The sequence below is a fragment of the Solanum tuberosum genome, unplaced genomic scaffold (assembly GCF_000226075.1).
Source record: "Solanum tuberosum cultivar DM 1-3 516 R44 unplaced genomic scaffold, SolTub_3.0 scf00226, whole genome shotgun sequence".
Lineage (NCBI taxonomy): Eukaryota > Viridiplantae > Streptophyta > Magnoliopsida > Solanales > Solanaceae > Solanum > Solanum tuberosum.
The window spans coordinates 836,079-853,499 of NW_006239155.1; the positions used below are offsets into that span (position 1 = coordinate 836,079).

General features: G+C 30.2%; 1 protein-coding gene and 1 non-coding gene across 2 annotated transcripts; one reads left to right on the top strand and one right to left on the bottom strand.

Moving 5' to 3' along the window:
• Positions 1 to 1,819: 1,819 nt before the first annotated feature.
• LOC102584974 (U-box domain-containing protein 30-like) lies at positions 1,820 to 4,443 on the bottom strand. Its single transcript, XM_006356786.2, has one exon. The coding sequence runs from the start codon at positions 3,780 to 3,782 to the stop codon at positions 2,433 to 2,435; it is 1,350 nt and encodes a 449-aa protein (XP_006356848.1). The 5' UTR covers positions 3,783 to 4,443; the 3' UTR covers positions 1,820 to 2,432.
• Positions 4,444 to 12,975: 8,532 nt separating this feature from the next.
• Positions 12,976 to 13,038, top strand: MIR8017 (microRNA MIR8017). Its single transcript, NR_127178.1, has one exon. It is a non-coding gene; the product is annotated as a microRNA MIR8017 (primary transcript).
• The last annotated feature ends 4,383 nt before the right edge of the window (positions 13,039 to 17,421 follow it).

Consider the following 17,421-nt stretch of genomic DNA (forward strand, 5'->3'; position numbering starts at 1 on the left):
GGGGCGGGGGCACTATGCCAAAAGCAAGAGAAACATTGTGGTTACGGTATGACATAGCTATCAATGAATCAAGGAAAAATCACGAGAAATTAGGGTTCAAATCTTAACAAAAATAAAATATATTTGGTGATTTCCCATCAAAATCTTGATAGATAGAGTTACCTAATACATATATTGTTGAGAGTTAGTAAGTACTAGATAAATTAATCGAGGAACACGTAAACTGATATAAAAGTAGCTCCACCAAGCAAACATTGTTCTTTAGCCTTTAGAAAAAGTCCCCAATTGAGAGATCTTTCCAGCTTTGAAGATGTTGTATAAAACTTGCAATGCCAAAAAAGAAAAAGGGCTTAAAATGGGGTTCACCTCCAAGGTCACAGGCAGCAAGTAATATGCTTTTCTCAGCAAAATTTGCTTACTTTTAAGTCCCTCATTAGATCTCAGTCAAAGTTGCTATTTTGCAATGCCAACAAAGACTACTAACTTGTCTCCTCTTCTTTTAAGGTAAGTTATTTGTCCGTGCACTTTTCAACTTCCCTCTTCACCTTCACTTTTTTTAATCTACTTTCCTTTTCTTGGTCCAAGATATGAGTACGTGGGGTGGTGTCTTTACTACCCCCCCCAAACCCCCCCCCCCTCCTCAATACCCTAGAATACACTTCTCCAAGTCCAATGAGTATAAAATACCTCATCAGCACGTGTTTCCAAATCTTGAAACTCATTATTTTGACCATTTGAACAAGTTTTGTTAACTACAAGAATGACACTTCTAGTAATCTGTGTATTCACGCACACCTCGACTAGTTTCACCTAATATGACAATTTTGTGTCCCGATAAGCTTGTGCACACCTTGACTACAACAGTATAATCTCACAAGTGGAGTTTGGTGTATAGATAGACCGTAGACGCTCACCTTGATTGAATTCTTGATATCTCCCACTAGATGTTGTTGACTACTAGGCAACAAACGCTCACCTTGATTGAATTCTTGATATCTCCCACTAGATGTTGTTGACTACTAGGCAACAAACGCTCACCTTGATTGAATTCTTGATATCTCCCACTAGTCGTTGTTGACTACTAAGCCACAACCTGGGTGTCTCTTTGAGTTGTTTTGTGTGAGACATTTCACCTACCCCTTTTCTTACCAATTGTGACTGCATGTTTAAGCAAGGGACCAAGAGCTAAAGGGGAAAACTTTGAAACTTGGGGTTTTTATTACATCTTTGGAATCTGTTCTGTTTTGTACTGTTCATCCCTCATCTTCTTTTGGAGTTTTTTCACTTAGTTTGATATGTGCATTATGAGAACCATGATAGTGACTCAATGGAAGTGCTATTTTTCTTGTTTAGTGCTATTATTACCAGGACTCAGTTGAAGTCCTCTTTCTACTTTTTCCTTCTCTTTCCATTCTACCGCACAAACAAGCTAGAAAAAAGAGAGATGTATACTGACAGAATTTCCAATCAGCAAAACAACAGCTCTTTCCAACAAAGATCTCTATTGTAAACAGAAGTGCCACTATCCTCAAAGAACAATCTTTAACATTCACAACTGCTCATCACCTATGTTGCTCGGACTCTACAAAAATGATGACATACTCGTGTACTTTTGAAGGATCCGACACACACCGAGTCCAAACAACATAGCTCATTACATCTACAGAAGAAAACTTATATCCAAATTCTGAAGAGAACAGAACACCAAAAATAACTTGAAAGTTCACAAAAGTATAAGGGTGAATCATCACTTGAGACAGTAAGGTATTGAAAAGAAGCAAAAGCAGATTAAACATAAGAAGTAAAGCTAAGACAACAATTGAGAAGGGAAAATTGAATCCATTGTGAATGCTGATTTCATATTGGAAATGTTGCTTTTTTTACAAATGACAATCTCCGCAATGAAAAAAAGAACTCCCGAGTGAAACCTTCCGATCGAGCAAAGAAGTGAAAGTCACTAAGGACTTTCTAAAAATAATAGGGGAAAATTTAGCAATTGGGATAAACTCGGAGAATCCCAAAAGGAATGTGTACAATTACAATTTCAAACACTAGCTTTGCTGGACATTCTTCCCCGTTTTACATAGTGAATATGATCTATAGCATTCAATTGTAGCAATAAGGCAATCAAATCACCGGTCTAAGTGACTACAAAGATTTGAAGAATCAATTTGAAACCACGGTGTGCCATACGTTATTGGAAAACCTCAGCGGAAAGATCAAATGGAAGGCACCGAACCATAGTCTGATATAAGCATTTTATCTATAATCCACATTATGAAGCCTTTTTCATGAGAGCTAAAGCTCTATAATATGTACAAGTAGGTACCTCCTTGTCCAATTATACAGATTCCGCGAGCCGTTGAGCGCACCTTGCCCTTGCGGGTATAGAACGGACGTTAGTTGAACCGTATGAACAACACCATGTCACCTCATTGCATTGTCTTGGTAAGCTTACACTTGGAAATGAAGATGGTCTCTGAGTAATTTAGACTGCATAGTTTCAAGAGCTCAGCAGACCGTTGCTTCAACACAGGGTTGCATCCACTTTGAATAACAAGCAACAACTTGGCTGCTAGACCTGCCTCAACAGCCACAGATGAGCATTTTTCTGGGGCAAGTTTGCACACTGCCCATAAAATTGACAACGCGAATTGAGTGCAGCTCTCTGATACCTTCATGAGCAATTTAACCACATTCGGAATGGTGCTACGGCAATCCATCAACGCCAATGCTCCCTCTGGAAGGGTAGACAAGGCTTCAAGGATAACCAAGGCTAATTCTAAGCATTCAGCATTCAAGTTGGGCAATACTTCCACCAATTGGGGGATTGCCCCAATACCAACAATTGAGTTCCTCAATGATTCGTGCGATGAAATCAGCTTGAGCAATCTCAAACCAGATAACACCCCATTAGGGTGTCTCTTATCTTTGATTATTCTCAATAATCCTACAAAAAGACTCAAGCTTGACAAAACTTCACACTCTGAATCCTTCCCTTCCATCAACAATTCGAGCAATTTCGTACAATTTATCTTGGTATCAATGGATCCCTCATTCAAGGTATCCACCATCAGGGAAATCCTATTGGGTTGCATCAAATTAGCCTTCCCATCTGAATTCAGATCCAAGTGTACCAAAATACCAATTGCCTCAGAAGCAACAACATGTTTGGTGAAAGGACCTAACAGTGAAGTAATCAAACTAACACCACTGTTATTTGTCACTGTTTTCTTGGCTGAGTCATGGGCAGTGACAACTTGTCTTAGCTCCTTCAAAGCTTGAACTCTAGCCTCACCTTTAACCTTCTTCAAGGTTTCCAAAATCTCCAAAACCCTTCCTTGAACATCCTCTGACCTCTTTTTCATAGCCAAGTACTTTTGAGAAAACCAACTGTAAATCAGCTGATGAAGAGTACTATTAGGAGTGATCGAATCATCCCACAGCTCTTGCATTGTTGTGGGACAAGTAAAATGCCCCAAAGAGAACCATTTGAGGATATTAGACCTCTCATATGTTTGCCCTGTACAAAGGGTTACTGGATCTTGCATGGGTTCCAAAGAAATTGGACAGATGAAAACTGAAGGAACTTCAATTGAATTAAGCTCCTCCATCATTTTCCTCAGACTCAACTTCTTCTCTATAGCACCACCATGAACCACCACCCCACCACCACCACCCAAAATCCCATCTTTAACAGCAGTTTCCAGATCCAACACCTGCCCACCACCCCCAACATCAAATTCCTCCACCCTCCCCCTAGATGGCACATACATAGGCATTTTCACTGACCCTTATAGTCGAATGTTAAAAAAACTAACAAAGAATATATTCCCCTTTAGAACAAGAAGGGGTGTGCTTCAGCCTTCAAAGCAGCAAGAACATCACATTTAGAGGGCAAAAATGAAGCGTGTGGATGAAAAAAGAGAAAAGAAAAAGAACAGTCTTTGCACTCTTTTGTCTTCTCTCTTTTGCTCATTGACAATTATAACCAAGATTTGACAGGAGGGGACATCTTTTTCTTTTATCTGAACTCTTTTTCTCTGGTCAAAAGAGCCATAGTGCTCATTTTCACCATCATTATCATCATCAAAGACTATAGTTACAGGATCTTTTTACCAATATCCCCTTCTCTAATACCAAAGCTATACTCTCCACTTTTCTCACTTCCCCTTCAACCTCCAAAAGATTGAAATCATTCCAATCCACAAATCAACAAAAAAGTAATCAAATTCAAGAAAGAAAAAAACCCCACATAATAAAGAAACTCCAAGATTTAAACTTTGAAACCCACAACAAGTTTTAGATCAAGAAAAGAGAGAAATAAGTTAAAGAGAAACCTTACCCAGAAATGAGAGAGAATAAAAGGGGAAAAAGGGATGAACAGCTACCTCTTTGAGTGTGAGCCCCCTACCCCCTCCCACGCCCCGATGGATATGGGGCAAGTTATACCTGGAAACCCTACAAAAATTATTTTTTAAAACAGATCTATTTACTCTGATTCGTTATACTCGAGTTGAAGGTCTTTCAGAAAATAATATATCTATCTTCACCTAATTACTGGATATATTAAAAGGTCTACGTATACTTATTCATATATCCACTTATAAATTTTCACTGAATATTGGATATTATGTTAAGGTCTACGGATACTCTATCAATTACTTATGAGATTTTGATGGATATTGAATATGTTTGTTGTTGTATTAAGCATATATTTTAGTTTTATTAAATTATTTTCAAAACTTTTCCGCATATTTGACATCATGTTATTATTACTATCATTATTTGAACTACTAAACTTTCAACAATTCAATTGTGATTTATTGTCTTACAGTCAATATTTTCTTCTACAATTTGTGAAATATAGAAAATATTTTAGGTAATTTTGGAAAATTACCGGGGATAGGCGGTTAATTTGACCAGAGAAGCTCGTGGACCACACGTGTATTGTGGTCCAAAGTCCAATGCCACCGAGATATCCGGTTTTTTAAAATTCTTTTTTGGAGGAAAAATTGAAATATTATTATCGCTATTACAACTTCGAAATTATTTATCGCGTATCTCTTTAACTATATCCTTATTCTTATCTCTATTTATGTATGTTAATTACAATTACTGTTACGAGTAAAATAATTTACTTTTATAAATCATAATGTATAATTCGAAATGATGGCATTAAAAAAAAAGTGAGAGTTATTTGCGTTTTGGAGAGTAGGAAGGAACTTTAGGTATCACTAACGAATGTGGTGCAGCCAATATGATTGTTCGTTCTTTAATAATTTTTTTAAATTTAAGCTCTAGACATGAAAAAATTCTCGATAAAAAATATTTACTTTTGAATGAGATCCTATATAACGCGAATTCAAAATAATCAAATACTAATACAAAAAAAAAACATTAAAAAAAAAAAAACTTTAGGTTAGAGAGTCACGGATGAATATTGGGTAATTATAAAAGAGACGTAAAGACGGGTCAGATGGTCAAACTGTAACGTGCGGCGTAGTCTTGGGGACATAAAATACTTATGATTCTTTTCTAATTTTCATACTTTATAGTAGTAAAATAATTTCAAAGTTCGAGTTTATATATATCCATTTAAATATTTTGTAATTGTTATTTTTCATAATAATATTTACTAAAACAATCAATTTTTCCAGAAAAAATTATTTCAGGTTATATCATGTAATCTTTATAGCGGTCATAAATTATCTAATAAAATTGTTATAGAAAAAAATGATTATACTTTTAGTGTAAATCGAAGAGTATCATAAATATAGTTTTGTAATTATTTATTATAACATATAAAAGTAATTTAACTATGGTGCCAATGAATATAATTCATTTTAGTCTTAAAGCAAAAAAAGAAAAAAAGGTTTAGACCAAAAGAATAAATACACACTCCAATATTGACTTAAAAATGATGTCATTAATTCTAAAGAAGATAAGAGTGTTTACCATACTTTTATTAAAGATATATAAAGTAAAAGCATCAAACATTTCATTCGTGTGGATAAAAATATATGATTTTATCATTATTTTCTTGTTTTAAACTATATAATTTTTAGTAAAAAAATTCTTACATTTTGTGTCAAGTCAAGTAGTATAATATAAATTGAAATATAGGGAGTAATTAATTGATGTAAACACTCTTTTTTAACTATTTGTTGCAAAGGCTTGGACCGAAAATCTTTGCCTATTTTTTTTATGACGTTGGTATATTGATCGGCCTTCGTGCACCTCGACTCATTTCACGGGTAATATGTCACCTCATACTAACACCAGATATTAAGTACCTCTATCCAGCAATGTTTGAACTGATGGAAAGAATCACTTAATGTTTTTTTCCTCAATACTGAATTTTAAAATTAAAACTTCCTAGCTTAAAAAACAAATAATGTATATTCCATCAAATATTACATTAAACTTTATAGTTTTATAAATAAAATTACAAGAAATAATAAAGTAGAAAAAAATATTAGAGTTGGAATTGGGACCTTTGCCTTTTGAAAAAGTGGCAGCTAAGCAAATTGACTGGTCAATAACTAGGACAGAGTGTGCTGTATGTGTGTGTATATGTTTTTGTGTACTCTATTCCTTTTTTATTTTATTTTTTAATCTTATCCCTTAATTCTTATTTTCTGAAAAAATAATATTTTCTTTTTAAGTGTTTTTTGGTGATTTATTTATTTAAATAAATTAATAATTAAATGACAGTCTTGGAGTTTGACTGGATCGCTTTTAAGTGAGTGCGTCCCCTCATGCAAATTACTTTGCTGCACCCACTGATGGAGACATTGACACGTGTCACTTGGGAAATGTGCTATCTTTTTTTTTTGTTTAAAACACTGCTTAATTAGCTTAATTTAATTACTTCAATTAACTTAGGTATTATTTTAATTTTCCCCCCTTAAACTTTTATGGCTGCCACTATGATACCTCTAACTTTCTCCAATGTTGCATTAGTACTCCCTATGTTTCATAGTAGTTACTACTCTCTATTTCATATTAACCGAATTTTTTGAGATTTTTTTTATTATTCAAAATAATTGAATTGTTCAAAAATCAAGACTGATGTTTTTAATTTATTTTCATATTTGTTCTTTTCTTTAATAAAGTTTGATATTTTTTAGGAGATAAATTACACTATTTACAAAGTTATATTTATGATTTCACAAAGAACAATAGTGAAAAATATGATTTAAATCATATCCTTGAATATTTTTATTAGTAAGTGTGTATTGCCTCACCAATTCAGTTTATATGAAAATAGAGGAAGTATTAGTTGTCAAATTTTCTTTTTGCGTGTTTCTTAAAATATCATAAATAAAAATATTAATAAGATTTGTGGTGGAGTGTTGAATATTCATTCATTCTTAATCAAAGGTTTTGGGTTCAAGTCTCCTTGGATACAAAGTCATCTTTGTTAGAGAGTGTTTTATCTCTTGAGACTTTTCAATCCAAATTTAAATTTAATCGAGCTCAAATATGAAAATTGAACACCGAGTTGTGAAAACCAAGAAAATAAAGAAAAATTAATTTTACTATTGTGTGTTTTATCTCTTTTTGATAAATTAAACATTATTTATTAATAAGATTAAATTAATCTCATTTCAAGAACATTAAATAATAGGAGTAAAATGAAATTGTGAAATGTCAAGTAATTTGAGATAATTCTTTTTAACTAATGAATGACATATCACTTATTCAAGTCATCAAGTGTTAGATAATCAAAACTGAAATTAACAAAATAAATTTGAAATATTGCACTTTTTAGAACGATTTTTAATGAATAATTCGTTCATGATGACGACAAAAATTCTATGCATTTTTGAAAAGTAAAAAAGATGAAGCCTCAAAGCTTATCAACATTTGAAGTGATGAAGTATATCACTTTTGATTATTCTATCAGCCAAAAAGTACCAATTGGGACAAAATATGACATGAATGGATTTTACTTTATCATTAATCTTTTGGTATTAGGTTCAATTATATAAGAGCACTAATCAATTTTTATCTAATTATATGTGATGAAATCTACTTTTTCCTTTTATATTTTCTTTCTAATTTGATTTATTTTTATAAGAAATTGCTATACATACTCCTTTTCAAAATTCATATAAATCGCAACAATCCATCAATTATAGGTTATTAATTCGCAAGAATTTTGTTACAACACTTGTTTTACGTAAATCTCATTTGTGAAAATCAGAAGTCATATAAATTTAAGTCCGGGATTCAACTATTAATATGCCTTTGGAGTTAAAACCCGAGACAAAATTATGATGTTCAAAGCCTTTAGGTCATCCAAAGAATGCATGCGACGGGGGATATTAGTACTCAAGAAATTTCAGGGGCTTCACTAGATTATCTTGAAAGTTAAGGGGTCAAATTGGTATTAAATTGTAACTTTAATCAAGTACTTAGCAGCAGTAGTATATTTTATATGAGTAAATTAAATAACACTATAAAAAAACAAACTGTATATGGTAGAAGCTTTTTGTTTTAAATTATTTAGTTCTGTTTGTTGCATCATTCAACAACTTTTTTTTATTTTTTGAAAAAATTAATTAAGTGGGGAACTGGGAAGCTAAGATTTGACTAATATTCTTTTGTCACAGATGGCTATCTCTTTCTTATTTAATTAATAAAAAATAAACATAATAAATTTTGTTACATTAATTAATTAATTATCCCTACTAGCTCAGTCACCTAAGAGATACCCCATTCAAAATGACAAGTTATATATTTGACCAATTGATCAAAATAATATAATCGCTAATTAAATATACAATATAGTATCTAACAAAATTAAATAATAAGAAAAGATATTTATTAACTATTATTTTGATATGTGATTACATAGCGTAGTTTTCTTCGATCATAATTTTTTAATTGTAAAGTAAATTGAATGAACGTATAAAATTTGAAATATGTTGGGAGTATTTGGAATTTTCTTTTTCCTCCTTTACACTACATGAATATGATTTTATCACAATAATAACTCTTATTTATAGGCGTAGAGAGTATTCCACTTAAATTATACTCTAAGAATTAGTTAGTTAGTTATTAATTAAACAAAAGTTATGGCTTCTAAGATCACTATAACAACCACTAACATGAGATGTGATAATAATTCTTTTAATATTAAAATGCCTAAACAATAATATTAATAATAGTACATCCTCAAGGAATATACTTCTATCAGATACCAAAAAGATAAAGGATTTTATTATATTGAAAATTGAAATATACAATTTAGAGGGGATTGGACTCTAGTCACTCTACCATACACCACTTTAGTATTTTCTAATCCGGAGCATCTCGATACAATCAAGGATGTTCAATCCCTAATTAGAGATTTCGGGTTTAAATCTTTGAAAATTATAAAAAATCTCTTGAGAGTGTCGACCTTTCTTAACTAGAGGTTTCAAGTTTAAATTTTTTAGAATGAAATAAATTATGTTAGAAGAATCATGCTTGAAATGAATTATGTAATGTGTGAATTTAAATTTAGTCTGACCTCAATATGGACAACAAAAGGAAACCAAAAGAGTTGTTTTTTGTCGCTCTTTCTATTCCAAATTATTCTACATTGGTTGAAAATATAAACTACTAATTATGAAAAGTGAAGCTCTCATTATTTATTTATTTATTTATTTATTTGTAATGGGATTATAATGATTTTAATTTGGACTATATTATATGGTTTAGAATTATATTCTTAGATTGACGCTCCATCAGGTGTTTAAAGTAAACATAAAAGACATTTTTCTAAAAGCGGGCATGATCTTATATTAAATGAATAGTCTAAGAGAAAGTTGCTCAATTTCAAATAATATTATATTATGAAACTCAACGAAAATATATTATAAAGTTAAAATCACCCAAAAATATTTATATTCTCTTCATCTTTCTCTTAACAGTTATGTCAGGAGCAGAAGCGGAATTTAAACCCTATGAATTCAGTTTTTAAAATTCGTAGCATTTACTTATTATATTTTTAAACTTATGAATTTGAGTTGTTATTTAACATAATTTTGAAGATTACACATAACTTTATATTTTACTTTAAAATATTAAATTCAGAAGAATTTGGTATCGTAATAAATGATCACCACTTGTTATGAGTTTAGAATAGAAGTGACAGACAAGTGAAATCTCATCTTGTCGCAGTGTAACCCCGTTTTGCTCAAACTCTTTTTGTCATTTACGTTTTGTCTAGTCCTGTTCCGTTTGAGGAAAAATAATTTAGATTTGACTAATTTATTTGGGAAATATTTTCAGTTTTCCTTGATATTTGATAAATAAATTTTATTTGAACAATATTAATAGAAAAATGCTTTTGAGTATTAAATTAGGAATACACTCATTTTGGAGCTATGATACTAAACACCTAAACAACATTTATATATATATGCTAGGATACTAAACACCTAAATAACATTTATAAATTTTTATTATATAGTTTGATAATATAAATATATGTGTTTTATTAGTTTGTTATAAGCTATGATACTAAACACCTAAACAACATTTATATATATGAAAGCCACTCGTCTTTTTAATTTTTTATCATCCACTTTTTAAAATTGTGGCTTGTGTAATTTGTTACCCCGCCTTTAGGAAAACCACATAATACTTAAAATAATTTCATGCATAATTAATTAGGAAAAGTTGACATGTCAAACTAAATTATCACTATAATGACATATATTCTTGTCATTTAGGTTAATACAATTTTCTTTTCTTGCTATTACCTCATGTGGACATGTTTATTTAATTATTTGCCAACTAAAAGGATTGTATAAGAGTGAGTTGTAATTTGGTTGCTTAGTTCATATGAGTTATAGTTTAGACTAATAATGTTGATTATCGAGACAAATTCAAGATTTGAAGTTATGAGTTTCTAGATCAACTTCAAGTTAATATATTGAATTCAACTTATGAATTTCAACATGATTGGCAATGATCGGTAAATTAGTATCATCATATGGGTGTTTAATCCAATTCATTTTTCAATCCTAAAGATAATTCATTTTTTCTAACCATTATTATCCGGAACCAAATGGATCGACTAATTTTATTTCGCACCACATAGGGCATTCAGGAAGAACCCTCCCTTTTGTAAAATCGTTGCAATATTAATCACATAAATTGGTTTCAAGCTTGAAGTGTATCGTTTGATGACACTCTTCTTGGAGGATATATATATTTGATCCATCTTAGCTACATTCTCAAATTAACAAGTCTTTTAAGTATAATTTCGTATTTACTTTCATTTTCATTTCTCATGTGCGTGAGCTTATTTGTCTATTACTCTCTATTAGGAATTTCTCTATATTATCATTGTTTAAATTTGAAACTTCTGATTAATAACAGATAAATCTCATTCATCCTACTAGTAATACACTGTGTAGGACGTAAGTATTTAATCTATTTCTTTCTTTGTAAAAGGAAGTTAATTGGTTGGCCGTTGATTATGATAGGTTGTTACAACTACGCCAACCAAAAGTCTCCAAACAATTTAATTCCCATAGACTTTATTCTAAGACTTTGTTTACTATTTTTTTCTTCATAAACCAACATGATAACATGTCCAAATTATTGAATGAGAAACAAGCACAAAAATAGTTAGTAGTATTATTAGACAAAGAAACATTAATATTGGGAGGAAGTCTTTTTGCCTTTTCAACTTCTCATCAAGACACATGCATGCTCCCTTTCTTAAGTCCCACCATTTTTAAGACTAGCTTGTCCCACAATTGACTGGTTTTTTCACATAAGTTTTTGTGTCCACCAAAGGCCCCAATCCCTCTTTTACACCTTCACTTCTTTAATTATTGGAACACAACAAAAGGTCTTATAAATTAATGCAAGACTAATTTATTTTCATAATTAGTTGATTAGTAGAAATTTATATGATTTGCTTGGTCCCGGACAAAGTTAATTATTGTGGAATTGTAGTTGTTGAATTATAATTCTAGACTAATTTATCTTACTCGAAAGGTGAGATAAAATAATATCAAGTTGAATGGGAGATAAGCCGATATGGTGGATATCTAGGATGAAGGTTGAGATTAATTAATTTATGTCTGATTGATGGTATTGTTTATCTCAGACAAAATTTATATGATTAATTGTTTGGTCCCGACAAAGTTAATTAATGCGGAATTTGTAGTAGTTGAATTGTAATTCTTGACTAATTTATCCTATGTTGAAGAAGATGGGATAAAATAATATCAAGGTGGATGAGATAAGCCGATATGGTGGATATCTAGAATGAAGATTGAGATTAAATTTATATTGTGTCTGATTGATTGTATAATTTATCTCAGATTAAATTTATACTTTCAATCAAACAAAATATAATTTAAATCCCAAACTTAATCATGAAAAATCCCAGCTTATCTCGCTTACCAGTCGACCCTTAGGTTACATTACAAATTCTTCATAATTCACTAATTAATTGTCACATAATAATGAAGTCTATTCACCCTCCCACATTCACCAAATAAAAAGAAAATGAAGAAGGAAGAAGAATGGCAATGGCACAATTTTCTTACATGGATACAATTATGATGTAAATATATAGATTAAAATACCCTTAAATAGAATATGTCTATATTCATTAGAATAATATAGTCAAGTAGTGAACATTAAGTTGTCAACATAACGTAATTATGGTATGTCAAGAGCTACGTAATTTTATTCTCTATATCCTATTTTTAGTAGTCCAAATTTGACTTGAATACGTCTAGTAAGGGAAAGAGAAGAATTAAAAACATATAATACATTTAATGAAATAAACAAAAACGATATGCTCACTGAAGTTTTCGTTACGGCAATGCACAAATTTATTGACTTTTGTGTTCAGAATATAAAAAGAGAGAGATAAAAGAGGAATAAAGTTGAGTTATAGCGTCCCGTATTAATTGAGGAATAAGATTGAATTGTTTACGCAATCAAATTATGGGAGGGTGCACCTCACTTAGATTTGACATTATGCTCAAAATCCAAGTGAAGTGTATCGTCTCATATTAATTAACAGATTGAATTATTATTACTATCGTTTTGTAATTGTGTTTTTTAATTCCCAATTTACGTAAATAAATAAAAAGAAAAAAGTTTACTTCTACATGTGTCAATTGTCATAGTGTCTTTGGGCACTTACTAAATCCACATGACCCTGTCAATGATGCCAACTCTTAGCAGTTCAATTTTCAACCAAAGGGTAAAATGCACGATTTACGAGGCAACAACAGCTCCTGACTAAACTTGATGAGATTCGAAATTTAAATTTTATGAGTTTCGAGCTAGCAGAATATGTAGCATTTGAGGTAATAATAAGCGCTTCCAGTGCCAAAAAAATTCAACAAGGAGAAAACTACATGTTGCTTAGTTTTAGAATTAAGAGAAATTGAGATATCTTGTCCATTGAATTAATTAATTGGATATATTTTTTAAGTCTTTTAGCACTATGGAATGATTTTTTCTGCCAGCAGAAAAATACTATAAAAAGGATTTCGACGTTGACAATTAATATGGATCATTTACGTATTAGACTTAGTAGGCGTTTGACCGTGCGATATCATATCACGATATGAAATCATGAGATAGAATTATCGTTTGGACATGCAATTTCATGCTGATTTCATCTCATGATTTCATATCATGAGATGGAATGCCATATCCTCCAAAAATCATAACATGGAATTTCATATCATGATTTGGGATTTTTAAATACAAAAATTGACTCACAAGTTTATATTTTATTAAAACAACCCCACATTTATATCTACTAACCATTTATTTCATATGTAAATAAAATTTATAATCACATCATTACTTTTTAAAACATATTATTCTCACCAACATAAAATTTATTATTGCTTTAAATTTGGTTAATATAAATGATAAAGTAGGAATTGATTTGATGAATATAAATAAGAACGGAGGGAGTAATATTTTTTTGGTTTTTCATAATAAAAAAAAACTTATCTTTCGGTTACATATGAAAATGTTTAAAGCAATTTAATATGAAAAAAGGACAAAATTGATTATGTATGTTTGATAATCACTACTTTGATTTTAGCACGAAAATAACTCACTAAGAATGTTTACTGCACACAAGTGAAACAAGGTATGAACCATATGATATTGACACACAAGTAAAAATTGTCATAACTTGTACAGTGCTACATAATTATTTGTGAGAATACCAAAGGAGTGATGAAATATTTATGATTTATGAGCATGAAAATATAGTTGCGAATGATATTGACCAACAAATGGCTCAAAGTAACAATGTTGGTTCGACTTCTCGGTCATATGATCGAGAAATGCAAGTTCAACGTGAGATGATTGTCCGTACTACATGGAATGATTATATTAAAGCATAGTACACTACAATTTATGTTCAATTTTTTTTTTATTGAATTCAAGTTTGATGAAACAGTTAATTAAGTGGAAAATAAATAGCTTTGTAATAATTTATTATGCGATTTTATAAACTTTGGTTTATTTGATAAGATTGAATAAACAATTAAGGATATTTTAATAGTTTTACAACTTATGAGATTCGTATGTTTATGAGAAATTATACAACACAGAAATTTCATATCGCATGACCAAACAAAACTTCAACTTCATCTCATAATATTATATCATGATTTCATATCGTATGATCAAACGGGCCGTTGTTTGAAAAGCCTTCAAGCCAAAATTACATCTAAAGCCACCAAGTAATAATAATAATTATTATTAAGAATGCATTATTTACTAGGTCTAGTTTACCATAGAGTGATTAGTCCATTCAGAATAAAAAAGCAAAATATGTTTATATAAAAACTCAAAAAACATAATTATATCTGATTAAAAATTAAGAACGAAGGTGGATTTTGTTCTAACAAAAATGTTGTTTTAAAAATAAAAAATAAAAAAGTAGTTTTTCAAATGTTTGTTCATCTATTGGGCCTTGGTCCAAGTAAAATGAGGTTAGTAGTAGATTCATCAACCCAACTTGAGTCCAGTAGCTCAAATATACTTTTAGGCCCATACCCAGCTATGTGGAGGAGGACATCAACACAAGTCACAAAGTAAAGGTCCACTCTTGGGAAAATGTTTTTCAATTTTTTCTGCCGAATATCTATCACCTCTTGCCAAGAATAGTATAATAGTATCAACCAAGGTTAGAAATAGATGAGAAGAAATCGTCTAGTGTTTTATCTCTACTAGAACTTAGACATGAGACCTCAGAGTGTTCAAACAATTTTATTGACCACTAGATCACATCCTTCAATGTAGTTGGTCACAATTTTTGGAGAACATATTTTTTCTAAAGAAAACAAGGCTTTTTTTAAATGGTAAAAAATGATTTTCTAGTCAAAGTAAAAAAAAAAAAAGAGTTTATGAATGACAGACGACAGTCCACACTGATTGTGTCAACTTCATCTTCCAACACACCTCATCTTTGTTGCTACTCAAAAATCAAAATTGCTAAGTAATAAATATATTCAAGGGAAACTAGTTTTTCATTTTCTCTCTAGAAGTTAACAACAAAATATCGTCACTTGTCTATACTTTTAAATTTAATATTTTTCTTGTTTATTCCAAAATTATTAGTACAAAAAATGTCACTTTACTAGTCAAAGCTTCCTATCAATCTCATATAGATGAATTTTCAAATCTTCTACATGGCGGCTTCCATTTTGGAACATTACACATTACTAATTATAACTAATCCTATTATAATAGTCTTAACTAATTTATCACGTGAAATTTTACTATTTTTATCTCCATCTTCATTTTCATTCGTGTATTATTATATTTAGAACCGGAATCAAGATTTTTAATTTTTAATTTTTGATTTTTTTTCTTTTGCTAATTAGATTTTGAATAGATTACCAATACATATAAAATAAAATTTTAATTAAAATTACAATTACAATATTTGAACTAAAGTTACTGGCTTTAATCAAATCCGTAAATTAAAGGCTAGCTCCTTCCGGGATGGTATGTTTTTTAATTTATTTTTCTACTTTATCTATTCTTCACGTTGTCTTAAAATACCATTCATGAAACCCAATCATCTTTAAATTTATATTATTGTGGAGTTTAGAATATACTAAATGTTAGAGGAACAATTGATTTTTCCATTGAATATTGGAAACTTTATTTTATGAATTTTTGTGACTTAATGGAGTAATTAGGCGGGTGATAATTATTTAATTTTGACTAATCGAATCATCTGAAACGCCATACGGCCGCACACTTGGACTGTAAATCAACAATAAATTACTCAAACATTAAAGTCCTGTTTGAAATTATTGTTTATTACTACCATTAATATTAATAAAATTTTCGAGGTCAATTTTTAGGCATGTTATATAGTTTGTATTAAAAACATGGGAAAAACTTTGTTGCTCCTGCTGGCAATTTTATTCAGAGGTTTTTAGTCAAAGTGTTGAAATTAAAATCACAAATGACCGAATGAAGTATTTGGTTAAATAATAACAAAAATTTATTCATATCGGATCAAATGTTTACATCAAATAAATAGATATCTATGATATTTGATATTTCATAAAGGAATCGAATTTGTCATTTCATAAAGGAAATCTTTACTTCAATAGCTATTTATAGATTTATTTATTTATTAAATTGTCGAATTATCTTATGTTTCTATTCTAATCACATTATGTAAAACTTATCCCCACCTTTAAAGTACAGTGGCTCTTAGATACTCTCTTTATTTTTTTTTTTTTTTCCGTCTTACTCTCATTTTAATTTCATTTAAAATAAAATGTTTATTTTTTTTGGCAATATTTAGCACATTAACTTTTCACATAATATTTCTAAGATCATAAGCTTAAATATTATTTTGATACATTCTACATATCTTTAACTTCAGTTATAAAATTTAATTTTTTTTTAAAAAAAATTCGTATCAAATTAAACGATTAATTTAAAACGGTGGAAGTATAATTTACCTAACCCTTAACGTTGGTAGGTTGGTCCCATTAATTTAAAACTTATAGCGTAGTTGGTGGGCGCCCATCGTTTTTAAGTTTGGAACCGTTCGGCGCTAAGGTGGAAATTCACAACTACGGACCACAGTATTTGTGTTTAATAAAAAAAATATTATTTTTTCAATTTTCATTAATTAATTTCCTTTTCTAAAATTAATTCGCGCAAAAGAAATTAATTAATTAAATTCTTGAAATTTAATTTTCGAACAAAAAGTCATCTCTTTTTACCGAAAGTTACCTCCCTTCCTATTTTTCTGAGGCTTCACCTCATTTGAGATATTGAAAACGAAATCTTATTTTTACTAAAAGTAGAAAGAATTATTATTTTTCTTCTTCTTTTCTTTGCATAAGTTTTTCAAGCAAAAAACAATAAGTGTTGTGTGATTTATTT